The sequence below is a fragment of the Pristiophorus japonicus genome, chromosome 13 (genome assembly GCF_044704955.1).
Source record: "Pristiophorus japonicus isolate sPriJap1 chromosome 13, sPriJap1.hap1, whole genome shotgun sequence".
Taxonomy (NCBI): domain Eukaryota; kingdom Metazoa; phylum Chordata; class Chondrichthyes; family Pristiophoridae; genus Pristiophorus; species Pristiophorus japonicus.
The window spans coordinates 53,890,707-53,909,222 of NC_091989.1; the positions used below are offsets into that span (position 1 = coordinate 53,890,707).

Here is an 18,516-nt window from a genome sequence, read left to right on the forward strand (position 1 = left end):
ATTAGCAGGGGTCAGAGACCAGGGTGCGGAGTTCGGAAGATTGGGATCGGTGGGCTGGAGGAGTTTGGGGGCCTAATGGGGTATCGGAAATTGGAGATCAGAGGCCTTGTGAGGGAGGGGTAGATCGGAGATCTGGTGGGGGAGGTTAGGGGTTGATCAAAAGGGTTGGGAACGGGGGGTGTCTGATCGCAGGGGTGAATAAGGTAGGGACGCTGGATCCAACAGGTAAGTGGAAAGACACTTACCTCTTGCATCCAACAATCCTTGGCTCCCTTTAGCTGCTGGGTTCCTTGAGGCCTGGGAAACCCAACCGCCCAAAGCTAAATTTAAAATGGAGGATCAAAATGAGTCATGCAGCCTCAGGGGCAGCACGGGCCAGCCCACACTGTGATATGTGTGCGCACTGGGTCCGTGCAGCAGAGCAGGTCTCCAGTTGTCTTGGGTAATCCTTGCCACTGGACCAAGACCTAACTCTGTCAAGCCTGTGTGGTGGCTGGTGTGCAACGGCCACCACACATTAAAAAAAATCCACCCACAGGCATTTTCCACCCTTGAGGATATAGTTCGCGTTCTTCTTTCGAAACACCAGTGAACACATCCTTTTTTTTGGCGTGGAAGCAAGTCATCCTCGTTTTGAGAGACCGCCTATGATGATGAATATTTAAAGTACCAGCCCACCTCCTGGGAACCAAACCCGCCCCTTTTTTGGGCTTTAAAATTCCCCCCATTGAATTGAAATTGGGTGTAATATACCAGTGCCAGTGGCAGTGGTCTCTGCCTTTTTTCCTCTGCTTGGCACCCAGGAACTAAGTGCCCCCTAAGACAATGAAGGAGACAAATGGTGCCTTTATTTTCTAAGCTCCAAGTAGACAATCTTAAATGGGATTCCACATCCCTCCGTCTTCATAATGTTGAAATTGTGACGTTGCAGTCTCTTACTTGAGAGACTTAAAATGTGTAGAAGTCTGTCTTTCCTTCCTCTTACAATGTACACGCATCTAAAACCCAAGCTTTGCATCATCTAATCTCTATGATTTGATTTACCATTCCTTCTTGTCTGCTCTTTCCAACCTTACATATGTTAAGTCCCCCCCAGCCTAGTGGAAACGGGACACCAATTTGTCCCCTGGGATCCCACTGTTTCCAGCAGGTGTGCAGGACACCCACCAGAAGGCATCATGGTCCTGCAGATCGGGTCCCGATGATATTATTGGGAATCAACTGCAATTTTATCCTGAGGCCTCAGCAGGGCAGCAGTGGTGGTTTCCTCAGGCCAAACCTGCCAGGAGCTGGATCGAGGGCTAGAAGAGGCCCAGCGAGATTCACATAAAAAAAAACTTTCCTTGTAGGATCGGAGGAGCAGGATTATTCCTCCGGGCCCCACAAGGAAACCTTGTGCCACTCTTGCCCCAGGCTAACCTCCCCGCCCCCCCATTCACTTAAAACCAAAGCCTATGGGTCTCAGCCCCGAACCCAGGTTTCTCAAAAAAGAGCAAAGTCCTGATAAGCATCTTCTTTGCACAATGGTGGACTCAAATGATCAGCCAAGATCTCACAAATAGAACTTGATCGGTTTTGTACCTGTGTAAATGAATTTCAATATGAATAACTGCAAGGTACTGTAGGTCAGAAATAAAAACAGGAGGTACACACATTCCATGGATAAGATAGAAATTACCAAGGGTGGATCTGAAATCATTCTCAAGATGTTAGTTGACTCAGTGCTCACCATGTCCAAACAGTGTGAAGCAGCAATAAACAACACAGATAAGATGCTGGGCTATGTTGTTGCCCAATTGGTTGATTTCAAATCTTCAGGATTGTGCTAAAACACTTCCATTCATGTAAAGTTTATAAACTGTTTTCAAGCAACTCATTCTGTCTGCAGAAAATGATGTGAAATTCTATGAAAGGTAAAGATCTCAACTTACTGCAAACTCTTCCAGTCCATTTCTTCAGTATGACACCACTTGCAGCACATGCATGAACGTATGCCCCCAATGCAGCACAGATACAGTGATCAATATTCTGACAGTTGCATATGGAATCCTTACACATCTTTAAAACAAGTACAATTAAAACAATCATTTTTTTCATTAATCTTTGGTAAATTCATGTATATTTTGCAAACTTAAATCTAGAGCTCGCAATGCCAGAACATAATAAGGGGGAGAAATTGGCCTGCTTTGCACCACCCGTTAGCGCCTGCTGGGGGCGGTAACGGGGCGCTAAGTGGTTACTGACCAGGCGTGGGGAATTCAGCGATGTCCACGAACTTCCCTGGCAGTTTTGCACTGGTGCTAACACTTACCGGGGCCGAAATTCAGGCCCACCAGAAAGCTGGCACACCTACCTTTTTTTAGATGTTTTTACTGTCGGGTCCGACAAGGCAGACTCTTGATCCATTTTTACCTCTTTGGCAATTTTTTTGAAGCGGACCAGAAGTTGGTCATAATGGTGGTGGAATTGCGGCAGTAAGTGCTGGTGAGAAGCGGAAGTGGGAGTGGGAAGGAGCCTCCGCTGCTGTCATTCAGCAACGGAGCAGTGGTGCTGTCAGTGCGCATGTGTGTTACCACGTCTCTTCCCTCATTTAAAGCGGAGAGAAGCAGCAATTTTTTAGGTTCGGCCACTGGGCCACCAAGGAGGATTTCGGCCGGGCCAGGCTGCCTGTTGGCAGCCGGCTGAATCCGGAGCCATAATTGTCTGGCTGATCAGGAAGTCGGGCGGCAAAAGAAAAACATGGCTAACGTGGCAGTGCGCCCTTCCCTTGAAGGGCTGCCGTGATGCCCTGACTCACACACAGAAAACAAGGTGCACCAACAGAAAAAGCTGTCGGGGGCACCGTGCAGCGGATCATGGACTCTTTCAGGTAAATTTCGCGCAGAGTGGGATGGAGGTGCAGGAGATCGGTGGTGCGCGCTTTGATGACACATTTGGGGCGGACAGCAGCAGCGGGGCGGAAGTGGGACTGCCCGAAAAATCCCCACGGTGAATTTGGAATGTGGCGGCCAATCGACTGCAACGCGGCGGCCACTCGATTCCGCCACATGGCCATCACAAAATGGCGGTAACGGAACTTATTCGGGCCCTGAATTTTGGCCCCAGCATCTCGCTCCATAGATCATGATATCATCCAGTGCACAGCGCACTGTTACCGCCCCAGATGCGATATTCACTTCCGCCCCCTGCAGCATCACCAGCCATCAACAATGGCAGCTGCGGGAAGCATTATCACCTCGCTGACAGCTTGGGGAGCGCTATTTAAAGGCACTGGTGGTGAGGTAGGGCAACATTTATTTATCTCCCCAGTGTGCTTTTTTGCTTTGTTTCGACCCCGCGATTGCTTAGCCCTGCACTCTCGTCACACAGGTGTCATGGCCCAACACAGACAGCAGGAGATCTCAGTCACCCCAGCACTGGCACTTCCCTTTAAGCGAACATTGTTCAGCACTCTGCCAGCACCACCCCTCTCACTCTCTTTAGCACTCTTAGGGAAGTGATAGCGTTTGATTTAGTGCTCCACTTCCCTCTTGGAGCACTAAAGCAGAAATTCTCGTCAGCGAAATTGTTTTCACCCAGCGATACTTTTGCGTTCCCGCAAAATTTAGCGCAATGGGGCCCCAAGCAATTTCTACCCCTAGGAGTCAAATGATCATAGCCTTTAAAACACAAAGCAATCGAATTTGTTATTGGCGACTGTCCGGCAATGAAACGGCTACCTGGTTTTGAGGCCCTGGGCTCATCTAAATTTGCCAAGCGAGCTGCTGGGAGCCAATCAGGCTTCCCAATGCAACTCGCCAGATTGAGGCCTCAAGATCAGGCTAAGATGGGTGCCCGCAAGGTAAGTTGTGAGAGGGGGGTCACAATTATGGAGGGTGGGGCTCCTGGAACAGCAGCGGCCCAGATCATTTTTGTGAGCACTCCTGTTCCTCAGAGGCCCACAAAATAATACAACACTTACAGTGCAGGCTGCAACCAGCTACCACTTAAAATGGCAGTTGAGGTCCTATTTATGTCAAAGGACCCTGATTAACATATTAAAAAGGGCCTGTCGCTTGAATTGGTCTTCAGAGTAGACCTGGAGATAGGCCCCTTTCATGTTCTACCAGTTATTTTGTAGAGTTTTTGATGACTTCCATTCTATTTTTCCCCACAATACTTCCTGATGAAGTATGCTGGCAGTCTTTTGTACCAGAATAATTACATTTACAGTAAATTTAACATTGTGATGTGAACTACAAAGCAGATCTAATTACTTTGTAATAGGTTTATAATGAAAATGAGTGATTTATTTTAACTTCCTTGAGTTCTTCAGGAGTTTTACTACTATTGCAGCTTTAGCTGGGGGAAAATTACTTTTCAAATTAGCATCCTCAGTTTTAATTCAATAAATTACCTGTCCTTTTTGATTCCCCTATATGAGTTGCCCAAATACTTGAGCTGTTTCTGCATAAAAACAGTAGGAGGCTCAGTTCAATGCCTTTTTGTCTTGACCTGCACAATTCCTTAGTTTATTTTAAAACATTCTCATTGAGTTTTAAGCAAATGTAAGTTTTATATTTGTAAATATATATATTGTACTTATCTATGTTATTGCTAATCAACTTTTTAAATTATTAATCCTGACTAAAAGCTTAATAATTATCCAATTAAGCATTTTTGATAATTGTATGACTAGATGACTTAATAGTGGTCCGAGTTCTAATTGACCAATAATTGTATTAATGTGAATATGGCCACTTATAAAATGAATGCCTGATTTTTTTTTTTTGCGTTTGTATATATCTTACTGCAAGTGATTTATGAAAGAATTATCAGACATATCTTACTTTTAGTTTAATTTAGTTTAGTCCCTAATAAATATTCCACAGATGTTAAATCTTTGAGGATGTAATGAGCTGGGTGGATAAGGGGGAACCAGTGGATGTGATGTATTTAGATTTCCACAAGGCATTCGATAAGGTGCTACATAAGAGGTTGTTGCACAAGGTAAAAGTTCACGGGTTTGGGGGTAATATATTAGCATGGATAGAGGATTGGCTAACTAACAGAAAACAGAGAGTCGGGATAAATGGGTAATTTTCCAGTTGGCAAACAGTGACTAGAGGGATGCCGCAGGGATCGGTGCTGGGTCCTCCACTATTTACAGTCTATATTATTGACGTGGATGAAGGGACCGAGTGTAATGTAGCCAAGTTTGCTGACGCTACAAAGATGGGTGCGAAAGCAAATTGTGAGGAGGACACAAAAAATCTGCAAAGAGATATAGACAGGCTAAGTGAGTAGGCAAACATTTGGCAGATGGAGTACAATGTAGGAAAATGTGAGGTTATCCACTTTGGCAGAAATAATAGAAAAGCAAATTATAATTTAAATGGAGAAAAATTGCAAAGTGATGCAGCAGAGTGACCTGGGGGTCCTTGTGCATGAAACACAAAAAGTTAGTATGCAGGTACAGCAATTATACAGGGAAGCAAATGGAATGTTGGCCTTTATTGCAAGAAGGATAGATTATAAAAGCAGAGAAGTCCTGTTACAACTGTACAGGGTATTGGTGAGGCCACACCTGGAGTACTGCGTACAGTTTTGGTCTCCATATTTAAGGAAGGATATACTTGCATTGGAGGCCGTTCAGAGAAGGTTCACTAGGTTGATTCCGGAGATGAGGGGGTTGACTTATGAGGATAGGTTGGGCCTATACACATTGGAGTTCAGCAGAATGAAATGTGATCTTATCGAAACATAAGATAATGAGGGGGCTCGACAAGGTTGATGCAGAGAGGATAGTTCCACTCATAGAGGAAACTAAAACTAGGGGACATAGTCTTAGAATAAGGGGCCACCCATTTAAAAGTGAGATGAGGAGAAATTTCTTCTCTCAGAGGGTTGTAAATCTATGGAATTCTCTTCCCAGAGAGCTGTGGAGGCTGGGTCATTGAATATATTTAAGGTAGCCAAATTTTTGAGTAATAAGGGAGTAAAGGGTTATGGGGAGTAGGCAGGGAAGTGAAGCTGAGCCCATGATCAGATCAGCCATGATCTTATTGAATGGCGGAGCAGACTCGAGGAGCCAAATGGCCTGCTCCTATTTCTTATGTTTTTATATTTTTAAATATAGATTGTGTAACTTTTCATTTTATTTAGATTATGAAAGGTTTCCATTTACATATGTTTTCAAAATATTCATACTTACCTCATAGTATTTGATGTAATCTACTGTAGAATGACATTCAGCAAAAACGCTATTGCGTTTTATCAGCTCAGAGCAATGTTCTTTTGCATAGTAATCTATAATATAATTTGAAGAAGTGATTGCTTATATTCAACAATGGAATACATTGAATTCAGATATTATCAGTAACTTAATTTAATACAGATATAGTGAGAATAAATTATCCCTGAATCAATAATATTTTTGAGAAGTTCCACATTAGCTGAAAATTTTAAGGGGCTGAAAATTCCTCTTTTGGCTACAAATGAGAACAAAGCATGTTTTCTCTAATGTTATTCAAATGGCAATGGCAGTTCTGGAATGTGTTGCTTTCACATGCTTTGTGGGAGAAAACAATTTAATTAGAACAATGAAAACTTAGCAGTCGATCACAATAGAAAAATCCAGTCATCCAGAATGCACCAGTGAGAAAATATCTGAATGTAAGCTGAGCAAAAGTTGTCAATGCTGTTAAGCACAATAATGGAGCAGCTTTAGGCACTGCGCTTCACCTATGCCAGTGTAGCTGACTCTATTGCAGTACACCTGCTGCCTGGAGCGGCATACTCTTTGCACATGTCCAAAACACACTTTGTTCGCATTTGTACCCCCTCTCCTGCAACAATGTGATAAAGCTGTCAATGCCTGATGCACCCAAGGTCCTGGACAGAAAACGCTTCTCGCAATTGTGGTAATACTTTTACATCTTCCCTTTAGTTAAACTCATGAGCTGAGTCTGACAGAAAGTAAAGTAATTCAGCAAAGTATTTTATAAGCTAAATGGACCATTTTGTCTCGCTCTTCGCTTATGCGTTATTTTTAAGTTTTTTTCATTGTTTGGAATGCTCAGATTAGTGCAAAACATGGATCGATTATCCTTCCAAGGTTAGTTCATTATCATAATTATGCACAGCTTCAGATACAGTTTTGGGCATGTGCAGAGAGTGTGCCAAAAGGTGGGAATGGAAAATTGCAGGTTGGTGAAATTGAAAGTGATTCAGGCAGTTAAAGGGAAGGGATAGAATAAGGTGACAAAAATCCTTACTGACATGGGAAAGGTTCAGAAGGCACTTCAACCCACTGGCAGCCTTTCCCATGTCTGAAGGGGAAAGGGGCAAAGACGTGTGCCAGGCAAATAATGAAAGGATGCAGGCACAAGTTTGCAGGAAAGCATGAAGCAGCCCAGCACCCAACTCCCAGGTTGATGGGTGTAGAAGTGGAGGTGGCACTGCATGAGATGGTTACAAGAACATTACAGCACTCTCAGCCTGCTCCGCTGCATCAACTCAATAGGTCAGCCTTGGAGTATGTCTTGCAAGAACATGGAGTTAAATATCAGGCCACAGTTGGCTGTTACTGTCACTGGATGTGCCTGCCCTTTACTGCATAGTGGCTGCAGGTTACATCAGGCTCTCCAATAACTTGTGTGATTGCTGCCACCATAACATATTGCAAAGTGGGTGCTCATGAGGAAACATTGATCAGGCAGTCACCTATCTTAGTGGTACAAGAGGCAATTAGCCCAGTTTCCTTTAGAAATAGTAGCCTCTATACACACTAATCAATTTCCAAAGTGAGTTAGGTTCACCTGTCGGCAGTGGGTTTTAGCCAATAGACACAGAATACCTTGGGTTAGAAATTCCGTTTTTGGTGAAAGCAGTACTTTTTCACTAAAAATACCACTTTCACTCCGCTGCTGTTAAGAGGCCTAAAATTCAGGCTTCAATTTGCGCAGCGGTAAAAATCAGCGTTGTACAATGGCATGAGGGTTCGTGGCGTAAACTGTGAATTTTCTGCAACTTTAGTCCAAGGCCGATAACGCTGCAAGAGAGGCCTTGGGAGGGGGGAAAATACCCCTCAAAAATTGCAAAAAACAAAAAATAAAAAAATCACAAAACATTCACAAGACACTTAACTATCGTATCGCTGAAAAAGAATTAAAAAATAAAAACTTTAACTTACTTTTTTGCAGGTCTTCATACCTACTGCATTCCAAAGGCCCAGTTCCAAATGCAGGTTTTTCATGGCGGTTTTTTTCACACATAATACGGGTGCACGCCGAGCCAAATTTTTGGCGAAAGCGCTATTTCGAGTTTTGCATAGCAGCGGTCTGCTCACCAGCGGTACTTAAAAACCGCCTCCACAAGACCTCCGAATTCCCCTCCGCATTGTTTTCTGCCAAAAACGGTGAAATATCGCCAAAAAAATGAGCGCAAGGTTGTCGAATTTTTAGCCCCTTATGTGCAGCCTGATCTGTTTGGCACACCTTAGTTGGTCCTTCCCTTTTTCCAAACACCTTAAACTGGGAATTCCTATTGGGGAATGCATTGGTGCCAATCATAGTGCAGGGGGAGGGGTGGGACAATTAGCATAAAGCTTCAAGAAAACCTATGCACCAGACGGGGAAAAACTATATATTTCTCAAGAAATAGTTTTAAAACTGAAGAATTGATTTATTTACTGTACTCAACTGCCGCCCACAACCGATTCCCTAGCAACCCTGAAAGCCTATTTCACACGGGTGTCATTTTGGAACAAATGTCCTGTGTGCAGAATATCCCCACCAGCTTTTTTTTTTAAAAGCCCAATCCTGATAAACATGGGAGTCCCATTTTCAATAAGGCATCAAATGAAATGCTGGGCAGCCAGAAACCATAAATTTTTATGTGTTGCCTCGCTGTAACACTGGCTAAAGTGGCCTGGGAAAATAGATTAAAGGGTAAGACGGTAGATGAACAGTGGTAAACATTTATGGAGATATATCATTTCATAACTCTCAGAAAAGATATATTCCAGCGAGAAAGAAAGACTCTAAGAGAAGGATGAACCATCCATGGGTAACTAAGGAATTAAAGGATGGTATCAAATTGAAAACAAAGGCATACAATGTTGCAAAGAATAGTGGAAGGCCAGAGGATTGGGAATTTTTTAAAAACCAGCAAAGGATGACTAAAAAGAGAATAAAGAGTGAGAAGATAGTTTATGAGAGTAAACTAGCAAGAAATATAAAAACAGACAGAAAGAGCTTCTACAGTTATATAAAAAGGAAAAGAGTAGCTAAAGTAAATGTTGGTCTCTTTGAGGATGAGATTGGGGAATTAATAATGGAGAACAGGGAAATAGCAGACACTTTGAACAAATATTTTGTATCGGTCTTCATGGTAGAAGGCACTCATGGCTGTATTTTCCAGTCCTTTGCGCTCCGGGTTTCGCTCCAGAGCAGCGTGAAAGTTGCCGTTCAGATCTCCTGTGCTCCTTCGCGATCCTCTGGTCCGATTTCACGTCGGCACTCAGCAGCACCGCTGGGAAGAGCTGTGCCGGGTGTGCAATGCCTCTCGTTGCAACACCGTCCGAGTTTTGACACCTGCCCGACCCATATGCCTAGAATCAGAACTCGGAATGGTCGCTGGGAAATCAGTGCGGTCCAACCATGCCGGCAGCGGTGATGAAGGTAAAGTACTGTACTAGTAAGTGCAAGTGTTTGTTCTTTTAAATTTTTTTAGCAATTTGTGTTGTGGTGGTATGGCCAGTGTTTCGGGAATGTATTTGTGGGTTTTCTTTAAGTGTTTTCCGTGCCGCCCACCCTCCCACCACCCTCAAAGCCTCCCTTGGAGCGCACATGGCCCGGCACTTTAGTTTGCGAGTTTCCCATTTTTACCCCTCGAAAAGTGTCCAATGCCGTGCTTCGCACTACGCCCCTGATGCAGGGCCCAAATGGCGAAAATTCCTGATCAAAGTGCAGACTATTCCCGGCTGGTAACTTTCCTGCCCCACCTCCGTTTTTGCTCCGAAAACAGAAAAGCCTAAAATCCAGCCCTAAAAGCATCCCAATAATTGATAATCAAGGGGCTATTGGTGGGGGGGGGAATCTTAAAACAATCACTATCACAAGAGAAAAAGTACTAGGCAAACTAATGGGACTAAAGGTGGACAAGTCCCATTGACCCAATGGCCTGTATCCTCGGATCTTAAAAGAAGTGACTGCAGAGATAATGGATGCATTGGTTGCAATCTACCAAAATTCCCTGGATTCTGGGGCGGTCCCAGCGGATTGGAAAACCACAAATGTAACGCCCCTATTCATGAAAGAAGGGAGACAGAAAGCAGGAAACTATAGACCAGTTATCCTACCATCTGTCATTGGGAAAATGCTGGAGTCCATTATTGAGGAAGTAGAAGCAGGACATTTAGAAAATCATAATACAGTCAGCAGAGTCAGCATGGTTTTATGAAAGGGAAATCATATTTAACAAATTTGATGAAGTTCTTTGAGGATGTAACAAGCAGGGTGGATAAAGTAGAACCAGTAGATATCATGTATTTGGATTTCCAGAAGGAACTCACAGGATTAAGGGTAATATATTAGCATGGATAGCAGATTGCCGAACTGACAGAAAACAGAGTCGGGATAAATGGATCATTTTCCGGTTGGCAAACTGTAACTTGTGGACTACCACAGGGATCACTGCTGGGGCCTCAACTATTTACAATCTTTATTAATGACTTGGATGAAGGGACCAAGTGTAATGTAACCAAATTTGCTGATGATACAAAGATAGGTGGGAAAGCAAGTTGTGAGGAGGACACAAAGAATCTGCAAAGGAATATAGATAGGCTAAGTGATAGGACAAAAATTTGGCGGATGGAGTATAATGTGGGAAAATGTGAGTTTATCCACTTTGGTAGGAAAAAAAAGCAACTTATTATTTAAATGGAGAGAGATTACAAAATGCTGAGGTACAGAGAGATTTGGGGGTCCTTGTACATGAAACACAAAAAGTTAACATGCAGGTACAGCAAGTAGTTAAGAAGGCAAATGGAATGTTGGCCTTTATTGCAAGGGGGATGGAATATAAGAGCAGGGATGTCCTGTTACAACTGTACAGGATGTTGGTGAGACTATACCTGGAGTACTGTGTACAGTTTTTGTCTCATTATTTAAGGAGGGATATACTTGCATTGGAGGCAGTTCAGAGAAGATTCACTAGTTTGATTCCTGAGATGAAGGGGTTGTCTTATGAAGAAAGGTTGAGCAGGTTGGACCTATACTCATTGGAATTTAGAACAATGAGAGGTGATCTTATTGAAATGTATAAGATTCTGAGGGGGCTTGACAGGGTAGATGCAGAGAGGATGTTTCCCCTTGTGGGGGAATCTAGAATTAGAGGGCATAGTTTCAGAATAAGGGGCCGCCCATTTAAAACGGAAATGGGGTGGAATTTCTTCTCTCAGAGGGTTGTAAATCTTTGGAATTCTCTACCCCAGGGAGTGGTGGAGGCTGGGTCATTGAATATATTTAAGGCCGAGATAGACAGATTTTTGAACGATAAGGGAATAAAGGGATATGAGGAGTGGGCAGGGACTTAGGGCCCAAGTTTAGAGCCGCGCCTAGAACGGCGAAGTCCCGACCTGGACGCCCGTTTTTCGCGCCACAAAGTGCGCCTAAAAAAAACTTCCAGATTCTCCAGCTCCCTGCAGGTCGTTTGCAGCTCGGCGCAGCGCAGCAGGAGCTGTAGGGGGCAAAGCCAGGTCCCTGCACTGAAAACAGTGCCGGGACCTCTGCACAGGCGCGCTACAGTGGGCGCGCATGTGCAGTAGCTCCAGGCGCCCAAAACTGTGTGGGAGGGGCCGAAGCACGCAGCCCCTAGCCCTGGCTGAATGGCCTCACTGGGGCTGCGTGCATAAGGCTGCCTCCCACGCCCAGCTCCTGCGTCCTCCTGACCCGACTCGACACCCGCTTCCCGCCCCCCGCCTCCGGATCGGACCCGACTCCTGCTTCCCCCCCACCCCCTGGACCGGAACCGACCCCGACCCCGATTTGACTCCCGCTTCCCCCCACCCCCGCCCCCGGACCAGACCCGACCCGACACCTGCTTCCCCACCCCCCACCCCCCCGCCTCCGGACCGGACCCGACACCGACCCGACTCCCACTTCCCCACCACCGCCCCCCCGCCCCCGGACCGGACCGGACCCGACCCCCCGGACTGGACCCGACCAGAACCCCAGACTGGACCCGACCCGACTCTTGCTGCCCCCCCAGCGCGACTCCGGACCGGACCCGACACCGACCTGACTCCCGATCCCTCCCCCCCCCCACCCCGCCTCCGGACCGGACCCGACACCGACCCGACTCCTGCTTCCCCCCACTCCCCCCGACTGGACCCGACCTGACCTCCCTCTCCCTCCCTCCCCCCGATCCGAACCGAATCGACCTCCCTCCCACCACCCCCCCGACCCGACCCAACGCCACCTACCTGTAAATCTGGTGCTGGGGACGGGCCCTGCCCGAAGTCTTGGACCCTGCCCAAAGTCTCGGGCTTGACCGGGCCCGGCCATTCAGCCTCCCTCCCCCTTCTCCTTCCCCCCCCACTTCTCCTTCCCCCCCGATCTCCTTCCCCCCATCTCCTTTCTCCCCCCCCTCCTCCCCCCTCCCCTTCTCCCCCCTCCCCCTTCTCCCCATCCCGCCGCTCCCCCCTCTCTCCCTCTATCCCCCTCCTCCTCTTCCCCTCGCTGTCAGAAACACAGACACTGACAGACAGAGAATGAGAGACACTGACAGAGACACACTGGGGGGGCGGGGGGGGGGGGGCATCCCAGCACGCTGTTGGAGGACTCCCGGTGCTGCAGTCGGTAAGTAGAAAATGTTTTATTTATTGATTTTAAAAAAAATTATTTCTTATTAATTTTTTTTGATTGATTTATTGGTTGATTTATTGATGTTTTTATAATTTATTATTGATGATGGCTCTTTATTTGTAAAACTGAAGTGTTTAATGTTTGTAAACTTCCCTTTAAACCCCCCCTCCCCATTCCCTACGCCTGATTTGTAGCCTGATTTGTAACCTACGCCTGATTTTCTAAAGTGTCGACAAGGTTTTTTCGAGCGTACAAAAATCTTCACTTACTCCATTCTAAGTTAATTTGGAGTAAGTTTTCACTGACGAAACTTTGAAAATAGGCGTAAGTGGCCGGACACGCCCCCTTTTGAAAAAAAATTCTATTCCAAAGTGAAACTGTTCTAACTGACTAGAACTGGAGCAAACTAAATGACGAGAATTCCGATTTCTAAGATACTCCGTTCGACACTAGTTGCTCCTAAAAATCAGGAGCAAATCATGTCGAAACTTGGGGCCATGGAGTGGAGGCCAAGATCAGATCAGCCATGATCTTATTGAATGGCGCAGCAGGCTGGAAGGGCCGGTTGGCCTCCTCCTGTTCCTATTTCTATGTTCTTATGCATCTTCCTCTGATGGCCATTCTGCCACTTTTAGCACCATAGTTGGCTCTAAAATATTTCTACCACAATGGGAAAAACAGCTTAGTGGAAATTAAATACCCCTCAGCCATAATCTAATTGAATGATGGAACAGACTCGATGGGCTGAATGGCCCACTCTTGTTCCCATCTTCACAGCTGACTAGTAATAAAACTGTTGAGAATGGACAGCAATGCATTTACCACGAATGACAATCCATCACTGCTCAACAGAGTCAGATCTGGGTCACTTACACTCATTTTGTTGTATTGTCTCCTATAAAGGGTTAGAAACATAGAAACATAGAAACATAGAAAATAGGTGCAGGAGTAGGCCATTCGGCCCTTCTAGCCTGCACCGCCATTCAATGAGTTTATGGCTGAACATGCAACTTCAGTACCCCATTCCTGCTTTCTTGCCATACCCCTTGATCCCCCTGGTAGTAAGGACTACATCTAACTCCTTTTTGAATATATTTACTGAATTGGCCTCAACAACTTTCTGTGGTAGAGAATTCCACAGGTTCACCACTCTCTGGGTGAAGAAGTTTCTCCTCATCTCGGTCCTAAATGGCTTACCCCTTATCCTTAGACTGTGACCCCTGGTTCTGGACTTCCCCAACATTGTGAACATTCTTCCTGCATCTAACCTGTCTAAACCCATCAGAATTTTAAACGTTTCTATAAGGTCCCCTTTCATTCTTCTGAACTCCAGTGAATACAAGCCCAGTTGATTTAGTCTTTCTTGATATGTCAGTCCCGCCATCCTGGGAATCAGTCTGTTGAACCTTCGCTGCACTCCCTCAATAACAAGAATGTCCTTCCTCAGGTTAGGAGACCAAAACTGTACACAATACTCCAGGTGTGGCCTCACCAAGGCCCTGTACAACTGTAGCAACACCTCCCTGCCCCTGTACTCAAATCCCCTCGCTATGAAGGCCAACATACCATTTGCTTTCTTAACCGCCTGCTGTACCTGCATGCCAACCTTCAATGACTGATGTACCATGACACCCAGGTCTCGTTGCACCTCCCCTTTTCCTAATCTGTCACCATTCAGATAATAGTCTGTCTCTCTGTTTTTACCACCAAAGTGGACAACCTCACATTTATCTACATTATACTTCATCTGCCATGCATTTGCCCACTCACCTAACCTATCCAAGTCACTCTGCAGCCTCATAGCATCCTCCTCGCAGCTCACACTGCCACCTAACTTAGTGTCATCCGCAAATTTGGAGATACTACATTTAATCCCCTCGTCTAAATCATTAATATACAGTGTAAACAGCTGGGGCCCCAGCACAGAACCTTGCGGTACCCCACTACTGCCATTCTGAAAAGTACTCATTTACTCCTACTCTTTGCTTCCTGTCCGACAACCAGTTCTCAATCCACATCAGCACACTACCCCCAATCCCATGTGCTTTAACTTTGCACATTAATCTCTTGTGTGGAACCTTGTCGAAAGCCTTCTGAAAGTCCAAATATACCACATCAACTGGTTCTCCCTTGTCCACTCTACTGGAAACATCCTCAAAAAATTCCAGAAGATTTGTCAAGCATGATTTCCCTTTCGCAAATCCATGCTGACTTGGACCTATCATGTCACCTCTTTCCAAATGCGCTGCTATGACATCCTTAATAATTGATTCCATCATCTTAGCCACTACCGATGTCAGGCTGACCGGTCTATAATTCCCTGTTTTCTCTCTCCCTCCTTTTTTAAAAAGTGGGGTTACATTGGCTACCCTCCACTCGATAGGAACTGATCCAGAGTCAATGGAATGTTGGAAAATGACTGTCAATGCATCCGCTATTTCCAAGGCCACCTCCTTAAGTACTCTGGGATGCAGTCCATCAGGCCCTGAAGATTTATCGGCCTTCAATCCCATCAATTTCCCCAACACAATTTCCCGACTAATAAGGATTTCCCCCAGTTCCTCCTCCTTACTAGACCTTCTTATATCCGGAATGTTGTTCTTATATCCGGTTGATTGAGAATAAGCTGTTCTGTTTCATAATTAAGAGGCATTTGCACAGTTGCAAAGATTAACAAAACATTTCTCAGGATTTCAATAGAAATATATAATAGTCCTGCCTCAGTGGAAAATTCTTGCCAGAATTTGAATCTGTAAATGAAACACTCGTGTCAGCAGAGTGATCCATGTCAATGTTGAAGGGATGTTAGGATAATGGTCTGTGACATAACCACACACTCAAAAAACAAAATGAAGCTATTACTGTTACAGCAAAAGATTGGATCTGAAACAGAGCATTACCTTTTTCTGAACTAACGCAAGTGGGAATTTCCGTTTCAGGAGGGCTGCATTTAGCGTCAACACTCCACGAATGAGCAAAATCGACATGCGATTGTTCCACCACTTTCTGCGCGGATAAGAAGTCATCAGCGGCATTGCCATTAAAGTTGCCACATAAGCCTAGGGAATAAATAATTGCAAAACATCACAAAAATGTAATGATCTGATTTTGATTGAGCAGTTGTTTTCACTGGGCCACGTCATCAAAGCATAGTCCAGTTTGTGTGAACAATTTTACAGTTTGTTCTTCAGACAGTATTGAACAAAATGACATTGAGCATTTTATCACACTAATTGTTTTAATATTTGGCATTGCCTCATGACTAAACCATCTCTGTTATAGCCAATATCTGACATACAATTGCCTTCAATTTCATTTCTATTATTAGCCCCTTTCTAAAATCACTGCCCCATCTCCAAACTCCCTTTCATCTTCAAAGTCCTTGAACCATTGTTGTCTCCCAAATTCGTGCCCACCTTTCCCTTAATTCCATATTTCAATTAGGCTTCTGTCCCTACCACAGCGCTAAAATTGGGCCTAACCAAAGTCACAAATCACACCCATTGTGACTGTAGCGCATTTTCCCTCCTTGTTTCCCAAACTCTCTGCAACCTGTGACATGCTTAACCTCCAAAACCTCTGCTCCATTGTCCAGCTCAGTGGGATTGCTCTTGATTGGTTCCACTTTTACTTGTCCAATCATAGCTACATCATCTCCAGCAATAGATTCACTTCCTGCCCCTGCAATGTTGCCTCCAGAGTCACCAGGGATCTACCGTTGGCCCCCTTCTCATCCTTAGCTACATGCTGTCTCTCGGCAACATCATCCACAGACCACAAATGTAATGGCCCTATTTAAAAAAGGAGGCAGACAAAAAGCAGGAAACTATAGTCCAGTTAGCCTAACATCTGTTGTTGGGAAAATGCTGGAGTCCATTATTAAGGAAGCAGTAGTGGGACATTTGGAAAAGCATAATTCAATCAAGCAGAGTCAGCATGGTTTTGTGAAAGGGAAATCATGTTTGACAAATTTGCTGGAGTTCTTTGAGGATGTGACGAGTAGGGTGGATAAAGGAGAACCAGTAGATGTGGTGTATTTGGATTTCCAGAAGGCATGCGATAAAGTGCCACATAAAAGATAAAAGTTCACAGGGTTGGGGTAATATATTAGCATGGATAGAGGATTGGCTAACTAACAGAAAACAGAGAGTGGGATAAATGGGACATTTTCCGGTTGGCAAACAGTAACTAGTGGAGTTCCACAAGGATCGGTGCTGGGGCCTCAACTATTTACAATCTATGGATTTGATGAAGGGACCGAATGTAATGTAGCCAAGTTTGCGATGATACAAAGATGGGTGGGAGGCCACAAAAATATCTGCAAAGGGATATAGACAGGCTAAGTGAGTGGGCAAAAACTTGGCAGATGGAGTATAATATGGGAAAATGTGAGGTTATCCACTTTGACAGAAAAAATAGAAAAGTAAATTATAATTTAAATGGAGAAAAATTGCAAAGTGCTGCAGTACAGAGGGACCTGGGGGTCCTTATGCATGAAACACAAAAAGTGAGTATGCAGGTACAGCAAATAATCAAGAAGGCAAATTGAATGTTGGCCTTTATTACAAGAGGGATAGAGTATAAAAGCAGCAAAGTCCTGCTACAACTATACAGGGCATTGGTGAGGCCACACCTGGAGTACTGCATACAGTTTCAGTCTCTGTATTTAAGGAAGGATATACTTGCATTGGAGGTTGTTCAGAGAAGGTTCACTAGGTTGATTCCGGAGACGAGGGGATTGACTTATGAAGATAGGTTGGGCCTATACTCATTGGAGTTCAAAAGAATGAGAGGTGATCTTATCGAAACATATAAGATAATGAGGGGGCTCGACAAGGTGGGTGCCGAGAGGATATTTCCACACATAGGGGAAACTAAAACTAGGGGATTGAGGGCTAGAATTACCCCAAAGTCCTCCAGCGCCCAATTGCTGCCCAAAAACTTGCTAAGGCTGGGAAGATTATCGCCGGTGAAAAAGTCCCCCAAATTTTTTTTTTTTAAATCCGCCCAGCGAAAAATATGGGCCTTGCACCTCCAATATGGGCGGAAAAGTGCAATTTCAGCTAGATTGGGCGGTGTCTAAAGAAAATGGCAATAAATTTTAAAAATCAATAAAAATTTACCCCGAGGCTGCGGATTGGGCCGAGCACGAGAAAAAGAATAAAAATAATTTTTCAAAAAACCTAACTAAAAAAAATCAAAAAAACATTCCCAACACACTTTTATATTTAATCGCCCCAACAGATTTTGAAAATAAATAGTAAACAACCAATCACTTACCATTTACTTGCAGACCTACTTACCTACCGTGCAGCTCTGCTGATCCTCGTGGGCGTTTTAAAAAAAAGTTATACTTACCTACGGGTCCCAACTCAGCCAAAGATTGCGCCAGGGTGATCTGAGGATGCTGCACACTGGCGGTTCGCTTCCCAGCAGTACTTCGAAACTGCTGCTGTGCCTCAGCTGGGGAATTTTTCGCTGACCCGGCTCTCGCCCAAAACGGCCAATATCGCCATGAAACCGGCGGTGAACCAGTGCAAATTCTAGCCTATAGTCTCAGAATAAGGGGCTGCCCATTTAAAACTGACATGAGGAAGAATTTCTTCTCTCAGAGTGTTGAAAATCTATGGAATTCTTTGCCCCAGAGAGCTGTGGAAGCTGGGTCATT

The 18,516-nt window shown here is 44.8% G+C and overlaps 1 protein-coding gene across 1 annotated transcript in view; it reads right to left on the minus strand.

Moving 5' to 3' along the window:
- LOC139278099 (mucin-2-like) overlaps positions 1–18,516 on the minus strand; it is a 169,522-nt gene that overhangs the window by 122,061 nt on the left and 28,945 nt on the right. The window contains exons 13-15 of the mRNA XM_070896758.1: positions 15,749–15,907; positions 6,194–6,288; positions 1,932–2,058 (exon numbers count right to left, since the gene is read on the minus strand). Of these exons, the coding sequence (XP_070752859.1) occupies positions 1,932–2,058; positions 6,194–6,288; positions 15,749–15,907 (381 nt within the window). The remainder of the gene's footprint in view (positions 1–1,931; positions 2,059–6,193; positions 6,289–15,748; positions 15,908–18,516) is intronic.